Here is a 22,554-nt window from a genome sequence, read left to right as displayed (position 1 = left end):
AAATTGGTCATATTTTCTTGGTTATAGAATAATGTCTTTTTTTATTTTTTAATTTTATTTTTTAAATTTTTTATTTTTTATAAACATATATTTTTTATCCCCAGGGGTACAGGTCTGTGCATCGCCAGGTTTACACACTTAGAATAATGTCTTTTTTTAAAGAAGATAAACTTTTAGTGAATCAAAGTTTATTTTACTTGGTTATTTTGGTTTATTTTGTAACAATTACTCATAATAGATGTGATACTGGAGTAGATCAGATGCCATTTTTGCAAAGGCTCTAATGCTGTTGTAATAAATAATAGTCTGAAAAAAAGGTGTTTTTTTTTTTTCCTCCCTTTTGGGCTTTGTTTCCTTTGGTAATGTTGATGATATTGACAAGTCCTTGAAGCTAATTCTATAGTAGACGGTGAAGGATTAAGATGAATTTATTTGAATCTCACTATGCTTCTCACGTCTTTTCTCAATTTATTTTGGATTTTGGATTAAGTTTTATTTAATAAAGGCCAGACAGTTTATAAAAACTTGATGGTGATACAGTCCCAACTACCCCACCTGTGGACAAACTTGGCATCACATCCGTAATAGTAACTACATAGAAAATAAGATACAAATAGGAAGGAAACCCTTAGACACTTATAACAATATGCAACCTCAGTGTTTCCACCTCTGGTATAATAATGGAAAATTACTGGGTTGTATGAAATCTGCCAGAACTTGTTTGTCTTTTCATTTTTATTTACATTTATGCCCAGTTTTAGAAAAGAATTACCTAAGTTAATAAAAAATTCACAAGGAAAAATAATTGATACCTTTTTTATGCAAATCACAGAAAGCGAAGATAGAATTTTTTTCTTTAAACAGTTTAAAACAGCATTCGTTTATTTTACTCACTGTTAATGTATATTGAAATGTAGGTGTGGTATGACAGGGTTCTCGACTTACAGTCTCACAAGGCTAAAATCAAGGTTACAGCCATAATTATCTGGAGCTTACAGTCTTCTAGGCTTATGTGGTTGTGGGAGAGTAGACATGCATTTTAATACTAGTGCTAAGCAGTTACATTTGTGGCTTCCTTATGTTTGGTATATGGAATTATTGTTTGAAATATTTTTTATGGATATACTCTAAATGTACATGTAAAGGTGATTTATAGAGTGGCATAACTGATTTTTTTTTTTTAGGATTTTATTTATTTGACAGATAGGGACCACAAGTAGGCAGAGACAGGCAGAGAGAGAGGAGGAAGCAGACTCCCCACTGAGCAGAGAACCTGATGTGGGGCTGAATCCCAGGATCCCGGGATCATGACCTGAGCCGAAGGCAGAGGCTTTAACCCACTGAGCCACCCAGGTGCCCCAACTGATTGTTTTAATTAAAGAAACATAAGAAACTTACAAATTAACAGAGTAGTGGTGTAGGAGACCAAACTTGTATTCTGTCAATGCTATTGTTTCTGACAGCATTTTTGGAGATCCACAAAATGCTTCGAGCATCTCTAGCACATCTTTGTTTCCATTTCTTCTGTGTTGTAAATTTTTGTCCTTTGAGGATATATTTAATTTTTTTATAGTTAAGTTCAGTTAGCCATATAGTACATCATTAGTTTCACATGTAGAGTTCAGAAATTCATCATTGCATAGGCTAAATAATAAATAATTCATAATTGATGAATTAATCCAAAGGAATATTTATGCTTAGGTTTGGAATATAGTTTTATTCTTTGTCATATTTGAGACTTTTTTTTTTTTTTTTTTACTTGAAACAAACTAAACTTGGAAGAAAGAAATCTTAGTAGGAACTGGGAAATCTCTGGCTTCTGCTCATTCTCTTTTAGGAAAGACCTATTCTTTTTTTTTTTTTTTTTAATTTTTATTTATTTTTTCTTTTCAGTGTTCCAGAATTCATTGTTTATGCACCACGCCCAGTGCTCCATGCAATACGTGCCCTCCATAATACCCAACACCAGCTCATCCAACCTCCCATGCCCCTCCCTTCCAAAACCCTCAGTTTGTTTCTCAGAGTCCATAGTCTCATGGTTCATCTCACCCTCCAATTTCCCCCAACTCACTTCTCCTCTCCATCTCCCCATGTCCTCTGTGTTATTCCTTATGCTCCACAAATAAGCAAAACCATATGATAGTTGACTCTCTCTCTTTGACTTATTTCACTCAGCATAATCTCTTCCAGTCCTGTCCATGCTGGTACAAAAGTTGGGTATTCATCCTTTCTGATGGAGGCATAATACTCCATAGTATACATGGACCATATCTTTTTTTTTTAATTTTTATTTTTTATTAACATATAATGTGTTATTAGCCCCAGGGGTGCAGGTCTATGAATCACCAGGTTTACACACTTCACAGCACTCACCATAGCATATACCTTCCCCAATGTCCATAACCCAGCCCCCCTCTCCAGCTACCCTTTCCCCTCCAGCAACCCTCTGTTTTGTGAGATTAAGAGTCTCATATGGTTTGTCTCCCTCCCAATCCCATCTTGTTTCATTTTTTCCTTCCCTACTCCCGAAAACTTCACTTTGCCTCTCAACTTCCTCATATCAGGGAGATCATATGATAATTGTTTTTCTCTGATTGACTTATTTTGCTCAGCACAATACCCTCTAGTTCCACCCACATCATTGCAAATGGCAGGATTGCATTTCTTTTGATGGCTGCATAGTATTCCATTGTTTGTATCTACCACATCTTTTTTATCCATTCATCTGTTGATGGACATCTAGGTTCTTTCCATAGTTTGGCTATTGTGGACATTGCTGCTATAAACATTGGGGTGCATGTGCCCCTTCGGATCACTACATTTGTATCTTTAGGGTAAATACCCAGTAGTGTGAATTCTGGGTCATAGGGTAGCTCTATTTTCAACTTTTTGAGGAACCTCCATGCTGTTTTCCAGAGTGGCTGCACCAGCTTACATTCCCCCCAACAGTTGGACCATATCTTCTTTATCCATTCGTCTGTTGAAGTGTATCTTGGTTCTTTCCACAGTTTGGCGATTGTGGCCATTGCTACTATGGACATTGGGGTACACTTCTTTTCACTACATCTGTATCTTTGGGGTAAATACCCAATAGTGCAATTGTAGGATCATAGGGAAGCTCTTATTTTTAATTCCTTTTTTTTTTTTTAGAAAGATTTTATTTATTTATTTGAGAAAGAGAGACAGTGAGAGAGAGCATGAGAGGGGAGAAGGTCAGAGGGAGAAGCAGACTCTCTGTGGAGCTGGGAGCCTGATGTGGGTCTTGATCCCAGGACTCTGGGATCATGGCCTGAGCTGAGGGCAGTTGCTAACCAATTGAGCTACCCAGGCACTCTCTATTTTTAATTTCTTGAGGAATCTCCACACTGTTTTCCAAAGTGGCTGCACCAGTTTGCATTCCCACCAACAGGTAAGAGGATTCTGCTTTCTCCACATCTTCTCCAACACGTGTTATTTACTGTCTTACTAATTTTGGCCATTCTAACTTGTTTAAGGTGGTATCTCAATGTGGTTTGATTTGAATTTCCCTGATAGCTAGTGATGATGAACATTTTTTCATGTGTCTGTTTGCTATTTGTATGTCTTCTTTGGAGAAGTGTCTGTTCATGTCTTCTGCCCATTTTTTGATGTGATAATCTGTTTTGTGTGTGTTGAGTTTGAGGAGTTCTTTATCGATCTTGGTCATCAGCCCTTTGTCTGTACTGTCATTTGGGAATATCTTCTCCCATTCTGTGGGTTGCCTCTTTGTTTTGTTGACTGTTTCCTTTGCTCTGCAGAAGCTTTTGATCTTGATGAAGTCCCAAAAGTTCCTTTTTGCTTTTGTTTCCTTTGCCTTTGGAGACATATCTTGAAAGAAGTTGCTGTGACTGTTGTCAGAGGTTACTGCCAATGTTCTCCTCTAGGATTCTGATGGATTCCTGCCTCACATTGAGGTCTTTTATAGGAAAGGCCTATTTTTAATGTAACAGTAAATCTGATTATTCTTATCTTGTAGATTTTATTCATATCTAAACATCCTAGCTTATTCTAGCAATCAGTTTGCTGTTCCTTGTGCCTGGGGTTAAATTGTGGGTTCCTTGCTAAAAAGAATTTTCTTACTCGTGCTACCAACTGACATACACTTAGGAAATTGTGTTGTTGAAAATCCAGATTTTCTGCTTTAATTATTTCACAGTTTAAAGTAAATCTTGGCTTTTATTTTTACCTTTTTAAGCCAGTGATCTTCAAACCATCTTTCAACAGTGGAGGGGTGGCTGAATGGTTTAGTTGGTTAAGCATCTGACTGTTGGTTTTGGCTCAGGTCATGATCTCATGGATTGTGAGATCAAGACCTACATTGGGATACCTGCTCAGCGGGGAATCTACTTAAAGATTCTCTCAGATTGTCCTCAACTCTGTGCCAAAGGCTTTTCATACAGTATACACTCCTGAAATTTAGTAAGTCTTAAACACGTCTGATACATATCACTTTATTTCTGTTTAATCTAGGCGACAAAAGGCTAGAGAGAGGCAGCAGAAATTGCTTGCAGAGTTTGCTTCACGACAGAAAAGCTTCATGGAAACTGCAATGGATGTTGGTAAGTTAACATTTATTAGTTTAGAACTCTTACAATGATACATATTACTTCAGGGATTATCTAGTTCAATTTTTCACCAGTTTTCAACATTACAGATGGATGATTTCTAGTCTTTATTTAAACAGTAGAGCGATGGAGGATCAGGCTGTTATAGCCAGTTTATTCTGTTGTTGCATGGTTTTAATTGTTAGAAAGTTCTTTATGATGGTAACAATATGATATCCTCTATTTTCCTCTGTTACTTTGTCCTTCAGATTTGTGAAGTTCACCAACATGTATTTACTTAATCTGATTTTTCCTGTGAAATCATCCTAAGACTTTTGAAATAGCTTTCAAATACTTTTAGTGCCTCCTCCTTCCACTACTCCTTCAGTAGTTCTTTTTTTTAAAGATTTTATTTATTTATTTGACAGAGAATGCACATAGGCAGAGGCAGGCAGATAGAGAGAGAGTGGGAGGCAGGCTCCCTGCTGAGCACGGGGCTGGATGTTGGGCTCGATCCCAGGACCCTGGGATCATGACCTGAGCCGAAGGCAGAGGCTTCAACCCACTGAGCCACCCAGGCCTCCCCCCCACCCCCTTCAGTAGTTCTTAAGATCAGTTGGACTTCTCACTTCATTAAGATTAGCGCTAACCTTTGTATAGTGAGAGGGGATGCCATTTTCCTGTAGGATAGTAGGTTGCTATGAGGAATGTTTAACAGACCTTGTAAGAATAGATTAAATTTCAGTTAATCTCAGTTTTCAGTTAACCAGGATATTCCCTTTCCTGGCTACGTCTTGCATTCTAGTGATTTTTTTTCTTTTTTTTAACTTTTAGACAGAAATGCTGAAATAAAGTTGTGCATTTAAAGTGTATACTCATATGTGCAAACAGGCATACATTCTTTCACAATGTAATCTTAGAAATTACATAGTATTTCTGTACAAAAGTACATTCTCATGCACTTTTGTGCACATAAGCACACGTAATCAACATCCAGAAGAGGTGTGGGGGTTAGTCTAGATACAGTATAATGTCTTCTGAACCCTCAGCAGGTGAGTTTGTGTTCAAGACATAACTTTGATGTAAAGAATACTGTTTATCAGATTAATTTAGTATCAGTTGACTTTCTTATATGAAAAATGAGGATTTAGTTCATTGACACTACTTTCCCTTTTTCCATTCCATCTTCTCTTTCTTTCTGGAAATTCATGATTAGTATTATTTTTCACATATCAAATATAATTATAATGTATATGAACTGTTCTCTCTGTAGCCAGTTCCTTCATACTCCTTCATATAAAGTGAATTAATAAGCACCCTTGTTTTTCCTTTCCTCGTCTCTATGTTTTGCCTTTATTAGGTATTTCCTTTTAGATCGTTAGGGTTGCTGACATTTTCTTTTGCCGTCACAATCAGGTGTCCATCCAGAGGTTGACTTTAAGTGTTGAGAAATAATAGGACTTTAAAATTTTTTTTCTTAAAATTTTACTTACTTATTTTTTAAAAAAGACTTTATTTGAGAAAGAGAGTGAGAGAAAGAGAGAGAGAAAACATGAGCAGGGGGAGGGATGGAGGGAGAGGGAGAAGCAGATTTCCCTGCTGAGCATGACCAGTAGAATATGGCAGAATAAATTTCTGATAAATGAAGTAAGTTACAGACATCATGACAGTTTACCCCTAAATATTTAAGCATGCATGTCCTGGAGTTGAAAATATTCTCCTATTCAATCACAATATATCATATGTAAGAACATTACTTTTTTTTTTTTTTTTTTTTTTTACAAAGCAAACATCTTCACAATATCAACCTTGATATTATGTCAAACTATGAAATTACTAAATTAAGTTAAAAATTTTAAATTGTTTATGGATCATTTTGTCCTTCAATATCAAAATTCTGTGTTCTGAAGTCACTTCAAGGCCGTCCTTTTTGTGGGAAGTAATGTAACCAGTGTGATACACAGTTTGGCTTATTTGTTTGCAACTTTAGGAGCTAAGAAAAAAAGCCTTAGTTAATAATATTTGTGGAACTTGCTTTTATCTGTTGCCTCCCTTTCCCAAGTGAGATAAAACAGATATAGTTTTCTGAGAAGTTGATTAAGCAAAGTACCTAGAGGAGGTTAGGAAGTGCTGTCTTGAATAGGAGAATGGTCACCCTTCCCCTGAGGAGACTACAGGGAAGAAGGAAGAGTAGATAGAGATCGAGGTGAGTTCCACTAGGCTTAAGGCAGATGGGAAATTGAGGCAGTTACTCGGTTGCTTCAGTTTTCAGGGTTAATTAAAAGGTAAGCTCTGCTGAGTGAAAAGAGTAACACCTGAGATTTGAAATAGCTGCTGAGGACAGTGGGAGATATTGCTCATGAAGGCTGACTATAAAAGTGTAAAAATTTATAAGCAATATTTAGAGGATATTATATTCAGTTATATTCAGGATCATTTTGAATGTCATGAGTCTGCAAAGTTAATGACTTCCTCTCCTAAATCTTGTTACTTGTGGAAGGTTTGACCTTTTTTTTCGGCAGTAGTCAGGGCACCGGAAAAACAATTGAGAAATTAGGTAGGTATGATTGCTAACCAATAGAGGCAATATCACAGAAGCCATCAGGATAATGAGCTTTGCTTTCTCCCAGTCCCCGTTCTTGCGTGCCTCTGTGGTGACAATGAGGTAGTATAGACTCATGAGCACTTGGTTTATTTATGTTGGTTATGGCAGTGCCAGTGGGATTCTGGACCATTCAGATCTGTATGTTCCTTTTGTTCATAACTGAGTCCCTTCCCAAAGAAATCTGACTCCAAAAACCTATTTGAGAGCCCATTTTCAAATTCCTGAGATAAAAATTGCAAAGTCACACGTCTCTCTGTCTCTGATTACCATTTGCTTTTGACATTATATATTATAATATTATTAACACATGACATGTGGCCTGCACCTGAGGCACCATCTGGCATTACCTAGATATAGTTTAATTTTAGTCCACTGCTTTGCTTCATTTGTCAGATTCCTTTGTCTTCTTGCATTATTTCTTATTTGTGTTATAAAAAATGTTAGCATTTTTTAGTTGCTTCTTATTTTGCCTTTATCTTTGTTTATGAGGGATGTTTTCTTAAGATTTCTAGTAACTTAACACTCAGAATATTTCAAATTTATAACACAGAGTACTTTACAAATTCTCTAATCTATATAGCACATTAGTAAGTAAAAATTTAGGGACAAAAGCTTTTCTTTCTGAATACAGCTGATTTCTGCTTTGTGATTAGTACTCTTTTTTATCTGTTCCTTAATGCCTTTCTATAGTTATCACATTTTTATATGACGAGATTTACCTCTGCATATTGTTTCATCTTTCTCTCCTGGTCATTATTCCCATTATTTATTTTTACTAGTCATCTAGGTATAGGAGTCAGGATGTTAGATTATAACCTTGATCCATTAAGGTTTATCATATAGATATGGCTGAAATGCAACAGAATTGAATTCCAAGCAGGAGTTCAGATGTTTAACATAGAATAAGAATTTATTTTGGAAATTATCTTCTGATCTTAAACATACTACATTTTAAAAAAAAGATTTTATTTATTTATTTGTCTGAGAGAGAGAGAGAGTGAGCACAGGCAGGCAGAGGCAGAGGGAGAAGCAGGCTCCCTGCTGAGCATGGAGCCCGATGTGGGACTCGATCCCAGGACACTGGGATCATGACCCCAGCCGAAGGCAGCTGCTTAACCAACTGAGCCACCCCGGCGTCCCCATACTACATTTTAATTGTATAAATTGTACAGTATAGGAGAGCATAAAGAAGGACATATTTTTTCCCTAATCTCACCATACAAAAGACATGTACATTACTGATATGATACTATATAATTTTGCCTTAATACACAATATTTTAACATACAAATATCCTTGTATTATTATCAAAACTCCTGTTTCCCATAATATTTAAAGTTGAAGAATGAATTTTTAAAGTTCATTGGAGAGAGAGCAAAGTATAGTGGCTTTGAACGTGGACTCTTGGAGCCTGTCTGCCTAGGTTTATACCTCAGCCACACCATTACCTGAGGCAATTTACTTAACCTCTCTCTGCATCAGTTTTCACATAGTGAAAAAGGAATTATTATACTACCTACTTCCTAGGGTTGCTGTGAGGATTGAATGTATTAGTACATTTAAAACACCTAGAGTAGGGGTGCCTGGGTGGCTCAGTGGGTTAAAGCCTCTGCCTTTGGCTCGGGTCATGATCAGGGTCCTGGGATCGAGCCCCACATATAGTTCTCTGCTCAGCAGGGAGCCTGCTTCCTCCTTTCTCTCTCTCTCTCTCTCTGCCTGCCTCTCTGCCTACTTGTGATCTCTATCTGTCAAATAAATAAATAAAACACTTAGAGTACTTTGCCTATAAGAAGTGTTTATAAGCATTGGCTATTGCTATTCTTATTTTTAATTATATAATTTACTTAATTATCCCTTCATAATTAGACTATAGTTTTCTTCTTTTTTAAAAAGATTTTATTTACTTACATGAGAGAGAGAGTGCACGAGAAGTGGGGAGGGCAACTGGAGAGGGAGAAGCAGACCCTCTGTGGAGCAGAGAGCCCAGTGCAGGGCTTAATTCCGAGACCCTGGGATCAGGATCTGAGCCGAAGGGCTAATGATCTGAGCCACCCAGGCTCCCCCTATGGTTGTTTTTTTTTTTTTTTTTCTAATTTTAATTATAAATATTGTGTAACCAAAAGTTTTTCTGTATTTTGAGTTTGGGTCTAAGAATATGAGTTTTGGGGGATGATGGTGATACATTGTTTTGTATGTTAACTGTCTTCCCACCACTGTGCTAAATATAAATACATTCTGTATATTGACTTATTTGTCCTGACATCCCCATGAGAGAGGTGGTGTTATTCCAGACAAAGATGCCTAGACTCAGAGTAAGTAATTCTTCTGAGGTTATACTGTAGTAAATTGTAGGGCCTGGGCAATCAACAAAGCTTGTCTGCTCTTTACTATTTCTTCATATTTGGAGCAAATAAAGGAGAGTTAAGTGCTCTTCCCCTAAGTTGGTAGCCACGGGATGAAAGGGACAGACATGAGATCCGTTGCCAAGTAAGAGGTGAATAGACCTGATGATTGATTGATTGAGTCAGGCACAAGGCACAAGATAGAAGGGATATGCAACATGTTGGGAAATTTTTTGTTTTTTGTTTTTTTTTAAAAAACCAGAATGAAAAGAATACTACTTTTCCAATAGCTGAATCAAAAATCTTTGATGTTCCTCTATTAGTCTAGCCTGTTGTTAGGGCCAGCCCCGCCCAAATCACATGAACTGAAAGGGAGTGGTGAGGGGGCAATTCTGCTAAACAAAAACTGAAGTCTGCTGAGGGTGGGAGATACTAGGTAAGTTGAAATAACATTTGTCCACCATACCCGGCCTTTAAGATTTCATTTGGGATGTGGGATTGTCTAAGCAACAGCTGGCACACATCAGGATTTGGTTGATTTTTATTGTTGTTGGTTGTAGAGGAAGCTATTTATTTTGTTATTTAATAATACATTTAATTTGAGGTTTATCCTCTTATTTTTTAACATGTATGCTAAATATTTAGTGTTATCATTTATATAAGAAGGGAGGGTGAGATATGAATGTATTTTATAAATTATGTTGAGATATAAAAATACTTATATCCCTAGTGTCCCTTTCTGAGGTAAATGATAACATTCTTAGGTAAATGATAACTAGGTATGCTTTCTTTACCATGTTTTTTTCCACTTAACATTCTACCCTGGAGATTCCACCATGTAGTGCATAGAGATCTTCTTCATTCCCTTTTCTAGCTGTATAGTATTCCATTTTGTAGGTTTCTCCTTCCCCCCCATATTTTATTCAGATTGTCTTCTGTTATTGGAATTTGGGTTGTTTCTACTACAAATAGCACTGCAGTGAATATCCTTGCATATGTATCTATTCATATTTTGATAATATCTACAAGATGGATTTTTAGAATTGGTATTGCTAGGTCAAAGGGTAAATACATATATAATTTTGCTAGATATTATCAAATTGCTTTCATAGGAGTTTTACTGTTCTGCATTCCCACCAACATTGTATCATAGTATCATTTCCTTACATCCTTATCATTAGAATAAGTTGTCAAACTTTTGTTTTTTGATAACATGGTAGGGGAGAAGAAATGGTATCATAGTCTAATTTTAATTCTCTTACTATTAAAAAGGATGATCTTTATATTTTTAACTGCTTCTTATTCCCTGATATATCTTTTTGCTGCATTAGACAGTTTGGGGTATAATTTTATCATAAGTTAGACTCTTTTTTAGTGCTCTTCCATTTCCTTAGAATCAGGCACAGCTGTGAACTTTGTTTTCTTTCAAGTAGGACCAATCTACTTGTGACACTGGAATGCATGTAGTGCATAGTTTTATGTATCTATGGCTGTTGCATATATGTTTAAAAACATTTTATGAAGTATTGTAGTTTTGAATTATTCTCTGTAACTTGTGAAATTCTTGCTCTCTCAACTAAGTAGAAACTTCTTGAATTCCTTTTTGTAAAAAATTTTTTAATTTTTTATAAACATATATTTTTATCCCCAGGGGTACAGGTCTGTGAATCACCAGGTTTACACACTTCACAGCACTCACCATAGCACATACCCTCCCCAATGTCCATAACCCCACCCCCCTTCTGCCAACCCACCTCCCTCTAGCAACCCTCAGTTTTTTTTGTGAGATTAAGAGTCACTTATGGTTTGTCTCCCTCCCAATCCCATCTTGTTTCATTTATTCTTCTCCTACCCCCTTAACCCCCATGTTGCATCTCCACTTCCTCATATCAGGGAGATCATATGATAGTTGTCTTTCTCCGCTTGACTTATTTCGCTAAGCATGATACCCTCTAGTTCGATCCACATCGTCGCAAATGGCAAGATTTCATTTCTTTTGATGGCTGCATAGTATTCCATTGTGTATATATACCACATCTTCTTTATCCATTCATCGGTTGATGGACATCTAGGTTCTTTCCATAGTTTGGCTATTGTAGGCATTGCTGCTATAAACATTCGGGTGCACGTGTCCCTTCAGATCACTACGTTTGTATCTTTAGGGTAAATACCCAGTAGTGCAATTGCTGGGTCATAGGGCAGTTCTATTTTCAACATTTTGAGGAACCTCCATGCTGTTTTCCAGAGTGGTTGCACCAGTTTGCATTTCCACCAAGAATTCCTTTTCAATGAAATTAGAAAGCAGACCTCATATATAGAATATTTTTTGCACTGTTTGCTCTGAATATAAATATATCAGTTTTGGGGATAGTGTTAATCTGTCATGTTTTTAAAATTTTTATTTAAATTCTAGTTAATGTACAGTGTAATATTATATTCAGGTGTACAATTTAATGATTCAACACTTAAGTACAACATGATATTCATCACAAGTATGCTCCTTAATCCCCATCACCTATTTGACCTATCCCCCATGGACCTCCCCTCTGGTAACCATGAGTTTGTTTTCTATAGTTAAGAGTCTGTTCTTGGTTTGTGTCTCTTTTTTTCCCCTTTGCTCATTTGTTTTATTTTTTAAATTCCACATATGAATGAAATCATATGTTATTTCTTTCTCTGACTAACTTACTTAGCTTAAAATAATACTCTCTAGCTCCATCCATGTCATTGCAAATGGCTAGATTTCATTCTTTTTTATGACTGAGTAATATCCATCACGTACACACACACACACACACACACACACACACACGTGTGTGTGTGTGTGTGCCCACCTCCCCCTCCATCTTCTTTATCCATTCATCAGTTGATGGACATGGGCTGTTTCCATAATTTGGCTGTTGTAGATAATGCTGCTTTAAATATGTATCCCTTTGAATTAATATTTTTGTATTTTTTTGCACTACCTAGTAGTGCAGTTGCTGGGTTGTATTGTAGTTCTTTTGACTTTTTGAGGAACCTCCATACTGTTTTCCAGAATGGCTGTACCAGTTTGCATTCCCACCAGTGGTGCAGGAGGATTCCCTTTCTCCACATCCTAGACAACACCTGTTGTTTCTTGTGTTGTTGATTTTAGCCATTCTGACGGTGTGAGGTGGTGTCTTATTGTCACTTTGACTTGCATTTCCCTCGTGATGAGTGATGTTGAGCATCTTTTTACGTGTCTCTTGGCATCTGGATGTCCAAAGAATAGACATTCTTTGGGAGAATGTCTATTCATGTCTTCTGCCCATTTTTAATTGGCTTATTTGTTTTTTTGGGTGTTGAGTTGTATAAGTTATTTATGTGTTTTGGATACTGACCCTTGATCAAATACGTCCTTTGCAAATATCTTCTTCCATTCTGTAATTTTCCTTTGCTGTGTAGAAGGTTTTTATTTTCTTGTAGTCCCAATAGTTCATTTTTGCTTTTGTTTCCCTTGTCTCAGGAGACATACCTAGTAAGAAAATGCTACAGCTAATGCCAAAGATCAGTACTATGGCCTCTATTCTCCCCTAGGATTTTAAAGATTTCATGCCTGACATTTAGGCCTTCAATTCAATTCAATCTGTTTTGAATTTATTTATTTCTTTTTTTTGAATTTATTTTTGTGAATTTATTTTTGTGTATGGTAAAAGAAAGTGGTCCAGTTTCATTCTTGCATGTTGCTGTCCAGTTTTCCCAACACCATTTGTTGAAGAGACTGTCTTTTTTCATTGTGTATTCTTTCTTGCTTTTTTGAAGATCAGTTGACCATATAGTTGTGGGGCTAGGTCTGACATTTTATGTCAGTCATCTGTGATGTGGTGTGTTTCAAAAACTGCAGTCCATAAATAAAAGTTATATTTTGGTTATTCTATAAATAAGGCACACACTTATACCAATCTAAAACATTTTTTAAAAAGCATAATAGTGTGCTTAATATATCATATAAAACTAAATGTGAGCAAAGCTAATCATCTCTTCCTATGTTTCTTTCAACCTCACCCCTCTGGAATAAATTACTGTAAACAGACTTTCTTGCTTCATATGAATACATATAAAAATTATATAACTGGATTTTATGTTTTTTTTTTCTGAAATAAAATTATACTGTACATAAGGTTGACTTTGCTTCCTTTTTTAAAAACTTAATGTATCATGAATATCCCTGAAAATTTTGTATGGTATATATATAGATCTCTTTTTATCCCAGATTTCATTATGAACACGTGTGTGCACACATGCATGGAGTATTACATGAATGAGATTAATATACATGCTTTTAATTTGTGTTGTTTTTTCTTTTTCTTCCATGACCTGTGATTACAGCTTGGTTTGTGTATTCCTGTGGTTTTCTCTATATTTGTATAATCATATACAATCATACTATGATTATATGGTCATTTACTCTTCTCCCTCTCTTTCTCCTCCTTCCGCTTTCTTCCTTCCTTGTTTTTGGTCATTGTTTACTTTCCACGTGAGATCACCCTTCCCCGCTCTGTATCTCAGTAATACTTCTAAGTCTTTACCAGTAGTTCTGTTTCAGCAGTTCTCAACCTTGGTGCATATTAGACTCATGATAGCCTCCTTGAAGTAATACCTGTATCTAGGCTCCACTACAGACTAGTTAAAAAAGAGTCTTTGAGAGTGGGGGTCAGGCATAGTGAAAGTTCCCAGCTGATTCTAATGTGCAAAGTTGAGAACCACTGCTTTAATTTAGTGTTTCTTTTCTTTATTTGGGGGCAAGTGGGAAAAGCCCACTTTTTAATGGTCCATAAGGAAGTAATTTACTTAGTATGTCTTTATTATTAGACATTCTCTTTATTTTCAGTTTTTTTTAAAATTCTCCTCTACCTTAGTAAACAGTAACAATCAATGCAGTAAACAATCAGTGTTAAGTTTCTGAAATTGGAATATCACTGTATGTATCTACTCTTTGATAGCCACTAGATGGAGATAAGTGTTTATATATGGTTCTAATATGTATTAACCAAAATTTCTAAAGATCTAGTTATAGTGATGTAAATGTGATATTTAATAGTGATGCAAATATTTAAATATGTAAATATGTAAATAGTGATGTAAATATTTAATAATATTTATAGTGATGTAAATGTGATATTCCCAGCTGATTCTAATGTGCAGCCAAAGTTGAGAACCACTGCTTTAATTTAGTGTTTCTTTTCTTTATTTGGGGGCAAGTGGGAAAAGCCCACTTTTAATGGTCCATAAGGAAGTAATTTACTTAGTATGTCTTTATTATTAGACATTCACTTTATTTTCAGTTTTTAAAAATTTTTTTTAATTTTTTTATTTTTTTAATTTATTTGACAGACAGAGATTACAAGTAGGCAGAGAGGCAGGCAGAGAGAGAGAGGAAGGAAAGCAGTCTCCCTGCTGAGCAGAGAGCCCGACGCGGGGCTCGATCCCAGGACCCTGGGATCATGACCCGAGCCGAAAGCAGAGGCTTTAACCCACTGAGCCACCCAGGTGCCCCAGTTCTGCTCTACCTTAGTAAACAGTAACAATCAATGCAGTAAACAATCAATGTTAAGTTTCTGAAATTGGAATATCACTGTATGTATCTACTCTTTGATAGCCACTAGATGGAGATAAGTGTATTAATCAAAATCTCTAAAGATCTAGTTATAGTGATGTAAATGTGATATTTAACTCATATTCTTTCTGTATGTTGCCGTTTAAAGAACAAAAAGTTCTTTCTTAAAATTTTTGGGTTTAAGAATTTGACATTTTCCTACAAAGCTAAATTTAGTCTGACTGTATGATCCAGCCATCATGCTGTTAGGTATTTACCCAGTTGATGTAAAAATATAGGTCCACACAAGAATCTGCACATGAATGTTTATTGAAGCTTTATTTTTAATCTCTCAAAACTAGAAGTAGCCAAGATGTTTTTCAATAGATGAATGGATAAGCAAGTTATGTATATGCAAATTATATATATAAGCAAATATGTACAAGCAAATTATATATCCATATACTGGAGTATATTCAGCAATAAAAAAGAATGAACTGTCAAGCCATGCTAACACTGGGATGAATCTTAAATGCATATTGCTTAATGAAAATAATCAGTATACTGTATGTTTCCAATTATACAACATTTTGGAAAGGCCAAAACTATATATAGTGAACAAATCAATGGTTGCCAAAGTTGGGCAATGGGCTTAAATAAGTGAAGCACAAGGTATTTTTTAGAGTAGTGGAATTATTCTGTATGAGACTGTACAGTTGGATATGTAACACTATGCATCTGTCAAAACTTTGTAACAGTAAGGTGAATTTTAATTTATTCAAGTTTAAAAAGTCATTTAGGAGGTTAGAGGTCCCGGAATGGACTACAGAATGTGACGAGAGAATCTATATTACAAATACATGAAACAACCTCATTTAGGGGATGGGGAGAAAAGGTGCTAATAAGTAACTTTGGAAATTAGTGGAGTCTGTAATACTGAAGCCAAAGGGAACTACACACAAGCACTGTAGTCTAGTTGATAGCATTACTCCTGTGGCACTATGGGTTTACTCTTCTGAAACCACTATCCTTATATACTGAACAGTTAGATAAATGGATGTGGATGATGGGAGGGAGCCAGATTTCTCACTGCTGGAGTGGGAAGTAATAGATAGGCAAGAGGAGAAGGCTGGAATGGTTCATGTGGTAATAGAGTTAGATACTGAAAGTGCTCCCAGTGGCCAAGCTGGAACAATTTATGCAAGAAAATAAATAGTATCAGATTATAGCCCTGAGTATAAAATAAATATTCCAAATTCATACTTATATAAATAAACAAATGAATAAATAAATGAGGAAGAATAGACAGATTTCCCACGCAGAAGAATTCCAAACAATTTATGTAGTAACTCACCCTCAAGCAAATGGAGTAACTCTCGTTGACTCCTTAAGTATAGGCTGTACTTCATGACTTCCTCCAAAAAGTACAGTGTGGAAGGGGTGGAGGGAGTTATGTTACAGTAGAGAAAGGTGGCAAACACTACCTTAACCAGATGATTTAGGTAAATATCAACAGCGATGTCATGTTGGTATTATGTACCTTTGATATGGTGTGATGAGAATGGTACTTTACCTCAGTGGCCTTCCTCCCTAAAACCCATAACCTAGGACTGATCTTGAAAAAAACATTAGATGAGTTAGTATTAAGTAACATTCTACAGAACACCTGACGAGTACTCCTCAAAACTGTCAAGGTCATCAAAAACAAGGAAGGTCTGAGAAACTGTCACAGCCAAGAGAAGCTTAAGGAGACATGGCAACTGAATGTAATATGGTATCCTGGATGGGATTCTGGAATAGAAGAAGGACATTAGGTAGAAGCTAAGGGAATCTGAAGGAAATATAACTTTAGTTAATGTATCAACATTTTACCAATAAAAATGGATCAGTAATATACCAATATTAGTTCATTGTGACAAGCATACCCCTAATAAAAGATGTAAAAGGAAACTGGGTATGGGGTATATGAACTCTTTGTAGTAGCTTGAAAACTTCCCTACAAATCTAAAATTATTTTAATGAGATTGTTTTTTGGCAAGTAAAAAAAAAAAAAATAAAGAGGAAAGCAAGAATGATGGTAATAAAAAATAATACTTCCTTACTAGAATTAATGATGTGTGTGCAGTGAGTGTTTTGCTGTTTTGGCATTTGTCACAGGGCAGTCAGACTTCTTAGTAGAAACCAGTAAACTCTAATAGTGTGCTTAGTTTATGAATAATAACTCACCTAGTGGGTTACTAACAAGTACTCAGTTGTAGTTAAAAATTAAAGTGTATAGGGGCGCCTGGGTGGCTCAGTAGGTTGGGCCTCTGCCTGCGGCTCAGGTCATGATCTCAGGGTCCTGGGATTGAGCCCCACGTCGGGATCTCTGCTTGGAGGGGAGCCTGCTTCCTCCCCTCACTCTGCCTGCCTCTCTGCCTGTGATACTATGCTTTGCAGTTGACTGTTCCCAGAGGAGGCCTAATGTTTTGAAACAAAAATATGTTTATCATAATTTTGAGGGCATTAAATATATCTTCCCTACATCATTTATCTTTTCTTTCCTCTATTCATCCAAGAAAACTTTGGAAATACAAAGACAAAACATGCACCAAGAAGATTTTTGATTGTTTTACAAATACTTATTTTAGTTTAATGCAGTGAGTTCATGTCAAAGGTAAAAGTAAAGGCAAAGTTATTTTTATATAAAGATTAATTCTATGTGAAAATATATTTTAAGCAATTTAAACCAATATTAGAATAAGAAATTTTGCATAACAGTATCAACTCTTGAAGTGGAATTGTAATATTTATGAATACTGAAGTTTTTCTCTTTGGTGATGTTAAAACGAGTAGTTGACTAAATAGGTGTTAAAATGCTGCCATTGGAAAATGATTTTTAATCCCTTAAATCAGAATTTATCTGAATGGAAACACCTTTATAACTTTTTTAAATATTAGTTTTCATGATTCACATATCTCAGTAAGGCAGAGTTCTTCAATTCTTTTGAGAGGTTATATACTGTAATTAACATACAGTAGAAATTTTGTCAGTTAGCAGTTACTGTGTAACAAACCATCCCAAAATTTAGTGTTTGAAAACAACAGCCATTTATTATTTCTCCTGAGTTAGTGGTTAGTGGGTTGGCTGGTCGTTTTAATTTGGACCTGACTTTTCTGTGAGAGGTTTAACTGGTTGGTTGAAATCTGCTATTCAGCTGATTGGGACTGAGCTGAATTGATGGGACAACCCGACGCTGCTCCATGTAGGTTCTCCTCCTCCAGCAAGCTAGCCAAGACTTATTCTCATATAGGTGACATGGTGTAGAGTGCAAGAAGGAAAGAAGGAGGGAAAACATGCAACATCATTTGAGCCCTTGTCTTGGAAAAGCATGTTACTTCTGCCTCATTCTCTTGAGTAAAGCAAATCAAGACCAGCTCATATACAAAGGGTGGGGAAATAAATTTTACATTTTGATAGGAGGAGTTTCAAAATCACATTGCAAAGATCATAGAAACAGGGATGGAGAAGTGGAGAATTGAGGCCACTTTCTATAACAGTGATTGTAAACAGAACTTTGGCAAATTTGAAATAGTATTCAGAAGAATCATCTGCTTAATTCAGATAGATTCTTTTCTGTTCATGTAAAACCAAACAGGTGAATTAACTATCGCTTTATTTTGCATTTATTGTAATAATATTCCTTACAGTAATTTAAAATAGGCACTGTTGTTTTTATTTATTTATTTTTATTAAAAAAATTTTTTAAAAAGATTTTATTTATTTATTTGACAGATAGAGATCACAAGTAGGCAAACAGGCAGGCAGAGAGGAGGAAGCAAGCTCCCTGCTGAGCAGAGAGCCCGACGCGGGGCTCGATCCCAGAACCCTGAGATCATGACCTGAGCCGAAGGCAGAGGCTTTAACCCACTGAGCCACCCAGGCGCCCCAGGCACTGTTGTTTTTAAAGGGCAAGTGTCAATTTTAAACAGAAACATTTTAAATTTTAAAATTTTATTTAAATTATTTTTATTAATATATAGTGTATTATTTGCTTCAGAGGTATAGGTCTGTGAATCATCAGTCTTACACAATTCATAGCACTCACCATAGCACATAGCACATGACCATAACCCAGCCACCCTATCTCCCCCCACCATCCCTCACCCAGTAACCCTCAATTTGTTTGCTGAGATTAAGAGTTTGTATCCCTCCCATTCCCATCTTGTTTCATTTTTTCCCTCCTTGCCCTCCACGACCCCCCACCCTGCCTCTCAAATCCTCATATTAGAGAGATCATATGATAATTGTCTTTCTCTGATTGACCTACTTCACTTAGCATAATACCCTCTAGTTCCATCCATGTCATTGCAGATGGCAAGATTTCAGGGTTTATGATGGCTGCATAGTATTCCTGTGTGTGTGTGTGTGTGTACACACACCACATCTTTATCCATTTATCCATTGATGGACATCAAGGTTCTTTCCATAGTTTGGCTCTTGTGGATATTGCTGATGTAATCATTCAGGTGCATGTGCCCCTTCAGATCACTACATTTGTATCTTTAGAGTAAATACCCAGTAGTGTAATTCCTGGATAATAGGGTAGCTCTATTTTCAACTTTTTGAAGAACCTTCATACTGTTTTACAGAGTGGCTGCACCAGCTTGCATTCCCACCAAAAGTCTAGGAGGGTTCTCCTTTCTCTGCATCCTTGCCAACATCTTACATTTTAAATTTAATTGTGTTGAAAGTCAAAGTAGAATTTAAGTAATTGAAGTGTGATTTGTAGCAGGAGTGTTTTCATTATTAGAATCGTCTCTGGTTGTACTTGGATTGTTCATTTTTTTACTATTACTGTCTCAGTTTTGCATCAGTCTTCATTTTTTAAGTTTTCCTAAAAGAAATCATTGTAATCTCTTCATTGCATCAATTTGTATGACATATCTTTTTAGAATTTTTTTTTCTTTTTTTGGTGTGGAAAATACATACAGGTATTGATGTGTGCATGTGATTGCCAGAATTAAGTATCTTTATTATAATACTTATTACAGAATATACCCTATTTTGCTGTTCATTTAATAAAGCTTAAAAACTTTTCAACTTCTTGTTGAAATATAACATATGCATAGAAAAGTGCATGCATGTATCATGAGTATAGAGCTATATGAGTTGGGTTTTTTTTTTTTTTTAAATACTTTATTTATTTATTTGACAAAGAGAAAGACCAGGAGAGGGAGAAGCAGATTCCTTGTTGAGCAAGGAGCCTGATTCAGGACTTCAGGACCCTGGGATCGTGTCCTGAGCTGTAGATAGGTGCTTAACTGACTGGGCCACCCAGGCAGTCCATGCTATATGAATTTTTAAAAACTGGGTGTTCCTGGGTAATCAGCATCTGGGTTGAGAAATTGAACCTTACCAGCATCCTCTAACCCCCTTTATATTCTCTGTCACTACATGTTCTCTGTCACTGCCTATAAGAGTAATAAGTGTCCTTATTCCTAATCCCATACATGTTTTGCCTGTTTTTGTTGTTTATGTAACCATTTAAATATAATACCTACTCTTCTGAGCTTGACTCTTTCAGAATAAGATGCTGTTAATATTTCTCCATGTCTGTATAGGTAAGGAATAATAACCACATATAATTTGGTCAGAGATCCTTTTAAAATTTTAACTAAAATTTGAAATTGGATACTGAATGATAACTTATAATTATAATTATAAGTTACCAATAATAAATATACATACATATTTACTGTATGTATCAAATATACAGAAGCAGTGGTTTTTTTCTTTTAAGAAATAAAGCATGATCTTTTTAGTTTCTTGAGGAAAAGCAAAAAGGGATGTTGGTGTCTGTAATTACTAAAATTAGAATTTAGATAAAATTTACTGTGCATGAAAAAGAGGTCATCTATTTTATTTTCATGCTTTTAACCCTGTATAACTATAGAAGATTATCAAGCCTTACTTTAAAAAACTCCAGAAAGAATGATTTAGCAGCTTCTTTGATGATGTGTTTTACTATGGGGATTTCCCTGTAGTTTTCAAGTTGATTGTACCAAGACAGAAAAAAGGAAAACTTTGTGTGTGAGATAGAGTCAGTGACAATTTAATTCTTTAGCATCTAATCTGAGACAATTTTTTTTCATGTCACTTCAGGTCAGGTATTTCTTTGTTTTCTTTTGAACTTGAGAGCAATAAGTTACGTTCCCTCTTTTCTGTACTAAAGTTTTCTCCCTAAAAAGAGCAATCGTGTCAAATCTTAATACCTTCTGGTACTTCTTTTGAAATCTTTTCATTTTGACCAGTTAATCTTATTTTCATTGGCATCAAGCTTTCTGGTTCTGATTCTATTCTAGTTCCATTGTATTCTATTGTTAAATTGTTTTTTCTCTGATTTCTTCATTGGCTTCTTTTTATTTCCATTAATACTGAGCATCATCCAAAGTTCTATTTTAGGTTTCTGGCTCCATTTCTTCTCAGTTCAGTAACTCTTAATACATATTAGATATGTTTATTTGCATGAATCTTTATATAAAATATATCTGAACTTGACATCTTTCTTTTTCTATTTCTCTCATGTATTTTTACCTATTTATTTAGATATGCCTCCATCTTTTAAACATGTCATACATCATTTCTGTATTTCTGGTCTTCCCAGTGCCCTCTGCTTATTTCTTTGCCACTGTGGACAACATCATGTTCTTCACAGAATGTAAGAGTCTTTATCTGAGTATCATTATTGGCTCAGTGTTTAATTTCTTGCTGTTAATGATATTAATACCAGAGGATCACTGTCATTTTCTGTAGTAGTTCTGCTTTATTAATATATATGGTTTTATCTAAATGATTTCCTTACATAAATATATATTGATTATCATTATTGCTAAGATATAATCACTAGAATTCAAAATAAAGGAGAAATGGTTAGTTCCTCTTTTATCTCCTAGTAAATATTGTCATTTTCTTCCCCAGGAGCTGCCATGTTACACATTTCCTTTCTGAAATGCCTCAAAAAAAAAAAGAAAAGAAAATTAAAACAGTCTCCTCCTAAAATCCTTTCCTTCCTGTGTTTTGGTTTCAGTTTTTATATGTGAATGATACAACAGCATTTGAAGTGTATTTAACCATATAAATTAAAATCTTTCATTATAGGGGCACCTGGGTAGCTCAGTTCATTAAGATCTCCTTTCTGCTCAGGTCATGATCTTGGGATCCTGGGATCAAGCCCCTCATTGGGCTCTCTGCTCACTGGGGAGTCTGCTTCTCCCTCTTCCTATGTCACTTCCCCTGCTCATGTGTCTCTCTCTCTCTCCCCCACAACTCTCTCTCTCAAATAAATAAATAAAATCTTTAAAAAACCAAAATCTTTCATTATATAAACTGTATTTTTTTTCTGATGGAACGTTTTACTTCAGCAAGGTTAATTTTTTCCCCATAGTTTTAATACTATAAAACTTTATTGGTATTGAAGCACAAAATTATTTGAACTTGATTTTTTT

The 22,554-nt window shown here is 35.6% G+C and overlaps 1 protein-coding gene and 1 long non-coding RNA gene across 7 annotated transcripts in view; one reads left to right on the top strand and one right to left on the bottom strand.

Annotated features, from left to right (window-relative positions):
* Positions 1–22,554, top strand: part of UBR3 (ubiquitin protein ligase E3 component n-recognin 3) — a 239,426-nt gene that overhangs the window by 102,115 nt on the left and 114,757 nt on the right. For all 6 annotated transcript variants that reach the window (XM_059167078.1, XM_059167073.1, XM_059167076.1 and 3 more), the window contains one exon: positions 4,489–4,577. In XM_059167078.1, the coding sequence (XP_059023061.1) occupies positions 4,489–4,577 (89 nt within the window). The remainder of the gene's footprint in view (positions 1–4,488; positions 4,578–22,554) is intronic.
* Positions 1–22,554, bottom strand: part of LOC131827115 (uncharacterized) — a 133,983-nt gene that overhangs the window by 15,020 nt on the left and 96,409 nt on the right. The window lies entirely within an intron of this gene.

The sequence above is a fragment of the Mustela lutreola genome, chromosome 3 (genome assembly GCF_030435805.1).
Source record: "Mustela lutreola isolate mMusLut2 chromosome 3, mMusLut2.pri, whole genome shotgun sequence".
In the NCBI taxonomy this organism is placed as follows: domain Eukaryota; kingdom Metazoa; phylum Chordata; class Mammalia; order Carnivora; family Mustelidae; genus Mustela; species Mustela lutreola.
This window is presented reverse-complemented; position numbering and strand designations above follow the sequence as displayed.